Here is a 9951-nt window from a genome sequence, read left to right on the forward strand (position 1 = left end):
AGAAGTCAATAACCATCAGAGACTTAGAAAATTCACAAATACCTGGAGGTTAAACAACACACTCCTAAACAATCAGTGGGTTAAAGAAGAAATAGCAAGAGAAATTGCTAAATATATAGAGACGAATGAAAATGAGAACACAACATACCAAAACCTATGGGATGCAGCAAAAGCAGTGCTAAGGGGGAAATTTATAGCACTAAACGCATATATTAAAAAGGAAGAAAGAGCCAAAATCAAAGAACTAATGGATCAACTGAAGAAGCTAGAAAATGAACAGCAAACCAATCCTAAACCAAGTACAAGAAAAGAAATAACAAGGATTAAAGCAGAAATAAATGACATAGAGAACAAAAAAACAATAGAAAGGATAAATATCACCAAAAGTTGGTTCTTTGAGAAGATCAACAAGATTGACAAGCCCCTAGCTAGACTGACAAAATCAAAAAGAGAGAAGACCCATATAAACAAAATAATGAATGAAAAAGGTGACATAACTGCAGATCCTGAAGAAATTAAAAAAATTGTAAGAGGATATTATGAACAACTGTATGGCAACAAACTGGATAATGTAGAAGAAATGGACAATTTCCTGGAAACATATGAACAACCTAGACTGACCAGAGAAGAAATAGAAGACCTCAACCAACCCATCACAAGCAAAGAGATCCAATCAGTCATCAAAAATCTTCCCACAAATAAATGCCCAGGGCCAGATGGCTTCACAGGGGAATTCTACCAAACTTTCCAGAAAGAACTGACACCAATCTTACTCAAACTCTTTCAAAACATTGAAAAAAATGGAACACTACCTAATTCATTTTATGAAGCTAACATCAATCTAATACCAAAACCAGGCAAAGATGCTACAAAAAAGGAAAACTACCGGCCAATCTCCCTAATGAATATAGATGCAAAAATCCTCAACAAAATACTTGCAAATCGAATCCAAAGACACATTAAAAAAATCATTCACCATGACCAAGTGGGGTTCATTCCAGGCATGCAAGGATGGTTCAACATAAGAAAAACAATCAATGTATTACAACACATTAAAAACTCGAAAGGGAAAAATCAATTGATCATCTCAATAGATGCTGAAAAAGCATTTGACAAAATCCAACATCCGTTTTTGATAAAAACACTTCAAAAGGTAGGAATTGAAGGAAACTTCCTCAACATGATAAAGAGCATATATGAAAAACCCACAGCCAGCATAGTACTCAATGGTGAGAGACTGAAAGCCTTCCCTCTAAGATCAGGAACAAGACAAGGATGCCCGCTGTCACCACTGTTATTCAACATTGTGCTGGAAGTGCTAGCCAGGGCAATCCGGCAAGACAAAGAAATAAAAGGCATCCAAATTGGAAAAGAAGAAGTAAAACTGTCATTGTTTGCAGATGATATGATCTTATATCTAGAAAACCCTGAGAAATCAACGATACACCTACTAGAGCTAATAAACAAATTTAGCAAAGTAGCGGGATACAAGATTAATGCACATAAGTCAGTAATGTTTCTATATGCTAGAAATGAACAAACTGAAGAGACACTCAAGAAAAAGATACCATTTTCAATAGCAACTAAAAAAATCAAGTACCTAGGAATAAACTTAACCAAAGATGTAAAAGACCTATACAAAGAAAACTACATAACTCTACTAAAAGAAATAGAAGGGGACCTTAAAAGATGGAAAAATATTCCATGTTCATGGATAGGAAGGCTAAATGTCATTAAGATGTCAATTCTACCCAAACTCATCTACAGATTCAATGCAATCCCAATCAAAATTCCAACCACCTACTTTGCAGACTTGGAAAAGCTAGTTATCAAATTTATTTGGAAAGGGAAGATGCCTCGAATTGCTAAAGACACTTTAAAAAAGAAAAACGAAGTGGGAGGACTTACACTCCCTGACTTTGAAGCCTATTATAAAGCCACAGTTGCCAAAACAGCATGGTACTGGCACAAAGATAGACATATAGATCAATGGAATCGAATTGAGAATTCAGAGATAGACCCTCAGATCTATGGCCGACTGATCTTTGATAAGGCCCCCAAAGTCACCGAACTGAGCCATAATGGTCTTTTCAACAAATGGGGCTGGGAGAGTTGGATATCCATATCCAAAAGAATGAAAGAGGACCCCTACCTCACCCCCTACACAAAAATTAACTCAAAATGGACCAAAGATCTCAATATAAAAGAAAGTACCATTAAACTCCTAGAAGATAATGTAGGAAAACATCTTCAAGACCTTGTATTAGGCGGCCACTTCCTAGACTTTACACCCAAAGCACAAGCAACAAAAGAGAAAATAGATAAATGGGAACTCCTCAAGCTTAGAAGTTTCTGCACCTCAAAGGAATTTCTCAAAAAGGTAAAGAGGCAGCCAACTCAATGGGAAAAAATTTTTGGAAACCATGTATCTGACAAAAGACTGATATCTTGCATATACAAAGAAATCCTACAACTCAATGACAATAGTACAGTCGGCCCAATTATAAAATGGGCAAAAGATATGAAAAGACAGTTCTCTGAAGAGGAAATACAAATGGCCAAGAAACACATGAAAAAATGTTCAGCTTCACTAGCTATTAGAGAGATGCAAATTAAGACCACAATGAGATACCATCTAACACCGGTTAGAATGGCTGCCATTAAACAAACAGGAAACTACAAATGCTGGAGGGGATGTGGAGAAATTGGAACTCTTATTCATTGTTGGTGGGACTGTATAATGGTTCAGCCACTCTGGAAGTCAGTCTGGCAGTTCCTTAGAAAACTATAGATAGAGCTACCATTCGATCCAGCGATTGCACTTCTCGGGATATACCCGGAAGATCGGAAAGCAGTGACACGAACAGATATCTGCACGCCAATGTTCATAGCAGCATTATTCACAATTGCCAAGAGATGGAAACAACCCAAATGTCCATCAACAGATGAGTGGATAAATAAAATGTGGTATATACACACGATGGAATACTACGCGGCAGTAAGAAGGAACGATCTCATGAAACATATGACAACATGGATGAACCTTGAAGACATAATGCTGAGCGAAATAAGCCAGGCACAAAAAGAGAAATATTATATGCTACCACTAATGTGAACTTTGAAAAATGTAAAACAAATGGTTTATAATGTAGAATGTAGGGGAACTAGCAGTAGAGAGCAATTAAGGAAGGGGGAACAATAATCCAAGAAGAACAGATAAGCTATTTAACGTTCTGGGGATGCCCAGAAATGACTATGGTCTGTTAATTTCTGATGGATGTAGTAGGAACAAGTTCACTGAAATGTTGCTATAGTATGTAACTTTCTTGGGGTAAAGTAGGAACATGTTGGAAGTTAAGCAGTTATCTTAGGTTAGTTGTCTTTTTCTTACTCCCTTGCTATGGTCTCTTTGAAATGTTCTTTTATTGTATGTTTGTTTTTTTTTGTTTTCTTTTTAACTTTTTTTTTCATACAGTTGATTTCAAAAAAGAAGGGAAAGTTAAAAAAAAAAAAAAAAGAAGAAAGACAAACAAGGAAAAAAAAAAAAAAAAAAAAAACCGATGTAGTGCCCCCTTGAGGAGCCTGTGGAGAATGCAGGGGTATTCGCCTACCCCACCTCCATGGTTGCTAACATGACCACAGACATAGGGGACTGGTGGTTTGATGGGTTGAGCCCTCTACCATAAGTTTTACCCTTGGGAAGACGGTTGCTGCAAAGGAGAGGCTAGGCCTCCCTGTATTTGTGCCTAAGAGTCTCCTCCTGAATGCCTCTTTGTTGCTCAGATGTGGCCCTCTCTCTCTGGCTAAGCCAACTTGAAAGGTGAAATCACTGCCCTCCCCCCTACGTGGGATCAGACACCCAGGGAAGTGAATCTCCCTGGCAACGTGGAATATGACTCCCGGGGAGGAATGTAGACCCGGCATCGTGGGATGGAGAACATCTTCTTGACCAAAAGGGGGATGTGAAAGGAAATGAAATAAGCTTCAGTGGCAGAGAGATTCCAAAACGAGCCGAGAGACCACTCTGGTGGGCACTCTTACGCACACTTTAGACAACCTTTTTTAGGTTCTAAAGAATTGGGGTAGCTGGTGGTGGATACCTGAAACTATTAAACTACAACCCAGAACCCATGAATCTCGAAGACAGTTGTATAAAAATGTAGCTTATGAAGGGTGACAGTGGGATTGGGAATGCCATAAGGACCAAACTCCACTTTGTCTAGTTTATGGATCGATGTGTAGAAAAGTAGGGGAAGCAAACAAACAGACAAAGGTACCTAGTGTTCTTTTTTACTTCAATTGCTCTTTTTCACTCTAATTATTATTCTTGTTATTTTTGTGTGTGTGCTAATGAAGGTGTCAGGGATTGATTTAGGTGATGAATGTACAACTATGTAATGGTACTGTAAACAATCGAAAGTACAATTTGTTTTGTATGACTGCGTGGTATGTGAATATATCTCAATAAAATGATGATTAAAAAAAAAAAAAAAAAAAAAAACATAACCGTTTAAAAAATGTGAAAAACCTTCTTAACTAATAGGCATTGAAAATAAAAACAAACAGGCAGCTGGCTAGATTTGACCTACAAACTGTAGTTTTTGCCCAACCCATTTTAGAAAGGTTGAATTCTCTCATAAAATTGGTTCAGAAAAATCTGTCTCATTTACTCTCTTATTTTCCTTCAACTTATCTTTTTGTTCGACATTTTGGGAGATTTCCGCAAATTTATCTTGAACTGCTTCTGTTTGATTTAACAGCAATTTTTAGTTCTAAGACCTCTTTGTTCTCCAGTTGTTCCCTTTTTATAGCATCCTAGTTTTGTTTTATGGCTGCTGGACTTTTCCAAATATTTCTAAGAATGCTACTTACAGTTTTTAGGAGTATTTTCTTTTGTTTCCTAAAGTATCTCTTTTTCCTTTAGGGATAGTTTTTCTATTTTTAGGTTTGTAATCTCTGGTTGTCTATTGATACTTATCTGTAATATAATAGAAAAATCATCTGTTGCTTCTATACATAAAATGCATAAAAATTCAATAATTACTTTACATTTTTAGTTACCATCCAGAGGTTAACATAGTATATGAAGCATTCTCTCTTTAGGGTTGGCTTCCCCCTGTGCTTCAGTATTCTTTGTGATCTGTTAATAATTTCCAGATTCCTCTGCCCTGCTCTATCACTTTCCATCCCTGTTTCATCCGTCTACTTGGTAGCTATTGAAATTGCTTACCTTCTGCTTGGCCCTTTCGTATTATCTCTGCTGTGATGGTTTTACACCTTTCACAGACTCTTTTATTAACATTTAAATATGACCTCAGGAAAGAAAAGATACATGTTTGTCTTTAGGCTCCCATGTTAAATTAGAATTCTTACCACACATTTTAAATTGTGTTTTTGAATTTATTGTGTGTCTTTGATATACAAAAAGAAACCTGCAAATAAATCATTTGACATTTATAATTCAGTAGGAAGAATATACCCAATATGCCACATGCCCAGTTCACTTTTGTAAAAGGCAGAATGTAGTGAGTATTGTAATAAACTGCTTTGAAAACAGAGGAGTAGGAGCAATCAGGGAGGTAAGACTTTAGGGAGGGCTTGACTTTTAAGCTGAGGCTTGAACAAAGGGTAGAATTTGCACATGTAGAGAAGAGAAGGTGTTGCAAGTGGAGAGGCCTTAGCATGCACAGAAGTACAGATCAGAAAATGGAGTGAGCAGTGAGTAGCCTGTTTCTAGTGCGATAGAGCATAGGGTATATGTGTATTTGGGTGAGCAGGGGGTAATCTTAGGAGATGAGGCTGGAAACGCAACTTGGACTCAGATCATGAAGGATCATTCCATGCTTAGGTGTTTGGGTTCTATTCTTTAGGCCACTGGGAACAACTTTTGAGCAGGGAAATATCATGGCCTAACCTGTCTTTTAGGTAAGTCATTCCAGTTGTAGTAGGAGGGATAGCTTAAAAAGATAAGATAGGTGAAGCAGAAAATCCTGTTAAGAAGCTATTAATTATACCTTAAACCAAAGTGATAAAAGCCTCAAATCATCTATTATATCTGTTTTCTTAGCAGTATTCATTGACTGGGTATTTTGATAGACACTGATACTTTTGCTTTTTTTCCTCTCGAAATGTTTTTCATGGCCTTATCTCCCTCCAGATTCTCTCTGGTACTATCCCAAGCAAAGCTCTCATCACTTCATACCTGAGTTACTAGAGCTGCAGTCCTTATGGATTATAGGGTCTCTTTCTAGTCTAATTCATCTCTTATACTGACAAAATAATATTTATATACTTTCTGCATTGTCATTTCACCTTTAAAAAACTCTACTTCTTCCCTACCAATCAAATCTTAACTCCTTTTCAGGAGTTACTTTCAGTGTCCTCAGCCTGGCTTGACCCTAACTAACCAAATCTTTCTTGCCACTCTATAATACAAAAATGGTCTTGTCAGTCTGATCTCCTTAGAGCATGGTCATTCTGCCTCCATGCCTTTCTTCGTATGATCTGCCTGCTGTGAATGTTCCCATCTCCTTCTTATTAAATTTTTTCCCTTTTTTCAAGTCTCAGCTCAAGTATCACTTACCTCCCTAAAACTTCCTCTATTTCCTTACTAGCAAAGATTATTTTCTTATATTATTTTTCCATCTCATGATGTTTAGCCCTTAATTTGGGCTTCTATCCTCAGAGTTGCTCCATGGTTACAGTATGGCTGCAGGAGTACCAGCTATCCTAACCAAGTCCCAGGCAGGAAAGAGAAATGCAAAGGGCAAAAGGGACATTCCTCTCAGTTGAGATAGACACAGACCAGTCATGTGTCAACAGTTTTCTCATAATCTTACCATAACAGTAAGATGGATTTGGTTGTTTACTTTTTTTTTAGTATTTTCTAAAATAGAAAGGAAGTAAAACAATTTCAAACGATTATTTAAATGCAAGCACTTTTATATAAACTAGATGTTTGTCTATAACTTTTAAGAAGTTCACATCTAGTCTATATAAAAAGTTGAGTCAGCTCACTTTGAAGAGCTCTCCCAGTAGTCCCATCCAGTGACTCCTGCTAGGTTAGCCTCATTGGTCAACCCTAGGTACAAGGGCCACATTTTTAGGTAGGCATATTCAGAGTCTCCATGTTTGAAAATTCCAGGGAGTACCATTCACATAAAAAATAATATATAGAGTAGAATGGGAATGTTTGATATCTTGATCAGGGTGATGATTACACAGTATACATATGTAAAAAGTCATCAGGCTGTATACTTAAGATTAATGCACTTTATACTGTATACTGAATGTATGTTATACCTCAAACAAAAAAAAGAGAATGCCCCCCACCTCCTCAGAACATCATGTTAAGTAACTAGATATCTTAGTTGCACTTATAGGTCTTTTTCCAGAAGGCTATTGATATTTTTGACATGTAAACCAAAGTTTGAAAATATCACAGTGTTCAATATAGTACAATATCTTAGAGAAAAAAAAATCAACCTAAATGTGAGAATTTTCTATACATCATCTTAATCTCTGGTATAATAATTTTTATTAAAGATTTTCTTTGCATTTGATATTAAGTAGATTTTTTAACTTGACCTTGAAAGATTTTAGCAAGAATGAAAGCATCAACATTGAAAAATAAAATATTGCCTGTGAATGTTTACTTTTGTGCCATCAAATATAAACAATGAGTGAAAACTCAGTATATACTTTTTGACTGCTTATGTATTTTATAAAGTAGAAGCAAAAATGGTTTTATCAAGTCAGTACTAAAAGGATTCAGAGCACTAGTTTCCATAAAAATCAACATCCACTTTGGCTGGTTCTAACCTAATAAATTAAAGGTGAGTAAATAAGTTGATAAGAAGTTAAAATCTAGTATAAAAGTGCTTTCATTTAAATAATCTTTTGAAAATGTTTTATTTCCTTTCTTTCTATTTTAGAAAATACTAAAAAATAAACAACCAAATCCATCTTGTTGTTATGGTAAGATTATTAGAAAATCATTGACACATGAGTGGTCTGCTCTAGTATTAAGTAATTCATGTAATATAGGATATATCGTAAATAACGCATTAGGCAGTGGCAAAACTTCAAGCATTTATTTCTCAGAATCTGTGGATTGATATTCTCTTGTGTTTAAAGAAATGTTGTGTTTTTGTCATTTAGGTCCATCCTCAGCAACACCGGCTTCTTTTTGAAGTGTTTGATGAAAATCGCTTGGTAAGTGCTACAGCGCTAGTGTGAAGGATGAAGCAAGTATGAGATTTTACTCAAGGCCCACTGTGATGGGATATTATGGAAAGCTGGTTTCTGCCTTCCCTTTCCTTGTCCTCGTCTATGTACCCTGGTCAGTAGTTCAAGGCTCAGGGAGCCTTCTCTCAGTGTATCTTGGGTTGTGCCTCCTCATTACAGTGGCTTTTCCTGGAGTTACCTGTATCCAGGTACGACACCCCATCTACCCTCTCACTCCCACTTTTCTACAGAGGTGAACTATCCTCTTTCCACTGATAAAGGAAAGAGCAAATGAAGTCCTCTAAAAGATTTCCAGTCTTACAAAGGAAAAAAGCAAAGTAAAACCTGGTTTTAATTTTATAAAATGGTAGCTGTGATTCCTGATTTCATAAAGACTATCCTGAAGTCCTACCCTTTTTCTTGGGAATCTATTTCCAACTCTCTTCTTAGCATCTCACTTTTATGTATTAAATCTGTAAGATTTAAACATATAGGTGTAAGAACAGTGTTATTTGTTCAAGGCTTTGTGTTTATCACATACATGCACCAAAAAAGAAAAACAGTTTCATTAATTTTTAAGCTAACAAGGACAGTGGATTTTTTTTTCATTTTTTTAAATTCAGTTTTATTGAGATATATTCACTTACCATACAATCATCCATGGTGTACAATCAACTGTTCACAGTGCCATCATATACTTGTGCATTCATCACCCCAATCTATTTTTTTTTTTTTTTTTGGCTTTTGATAAGTATATTTTATCTTCATTTTGGTTGTATCTCATTGATTTTTTTGACTTTAGGCAAGTTAAATAGCATTCTGAGTCTCAGTTTCTTCATTTGTAAAATGAAGATAATAAGAGGATCACAACATCCAGTTAGCCTGTAGGGACAGTGGATTTTGAAAGCATCTGTGTGTAGTGTTAGAATGCATAGCATACTTTTTTTTTCCCTGAAGAAACCATAACTATGCTAGTAACTGAAGATATTGTAGACAAATCTATTAATTAGCATCACAATAAGCAATGGTGCTGCCAAAAGGGACTGTTCGTCACTGACTGCAATCTGATTTTTTAAAGGTTGAGTGGCAGATGTTGATGATTAGGTTACCAAATGGGAATCAGTTACAGCCCTTTTTGTTTTCTTTTGTATATTTTGTGTTTTGTAAAGAATAGGGAATTTTTTCTTTTATTCCCCCCTGTCTGTACAGATCTGTTTTCCTTCTGAATGGAATCAGACAAAATTTAATATTGGTGTTTTTTTAAATCATAAAAAATATAATACACACAAAAAATATGTAAAATAAATCTTTGTTTTAAATAATATGATAAACATCTCTACACTCATTGCTCAGCTTCACAACTAAAATATTGCCAAAATCTTTGAAACTCTCCCCTTGCCCCTTCCCAAAACTCTCTCCCTTTCTTCTCCCATAAGTAGCCACTATCTTGAATTGTGTGTTTATAATTTCTTTGTTCTTTTAAGACACTTTGTCTCATATGTCTGTATCCCTAAAAAATTTGGTTTCCTTTTGTATATTTTTGCATTTATAAAAATAGTATCATTCTGAATGCATTCTTCTGTGACATGATTTTTTGTTTAATGTATATTTTTGAGATTGATCCATGATGGCAAGTTTTGACTGATGTGTAGTATTCTATCATCTACAAATGCTGTAATACCATGATTTGTGTATTTCTCCTCCTTAATAGATATTTGAGTTGTT

The 9951-nt window shown here is 35.7% G+C and overlaps 1 protein-coding gene across 3 annotated transcripts in view; it reads left to right on the plus strand.

The window, feature by feature from the left end:
* Window positions 1-9951, plus strand: part of NEDD4 (NEDD4 E3 ubiquitin protein ligase) — a 194979-nt gene that overhangs the window by 80865 nt on the left and 104163 nt on the right. For all 3 annotated transcript variants that reach the window (XM_037833882.1, XM_037833883.1, XM_037833884.1), the window contains one exon: window positions 8161-8214. In XM_037833882.1, coding sequence (XP_037689810.1) covers window positions 8161-8214 — 54 coding nt within the window. The remainder of the gene's footprint in view (window positions 1-8160; window positions 8215-9951) is intronic.

This window comes from Choloepus didactylus, chromosome 4 (genome assembly GCF_015220235.1).
Source record: "Choloepus didactylus isolate mChoDid1 chromosome 4, mChoDid1.pri, whole genome shotgun sequence".
Lineage (NCBI taxonomy): Eukaryota > Metazoa > Chordata > Mammalia > Pilosa > Megalonychidae > Choloepus > Choloepus didactylus.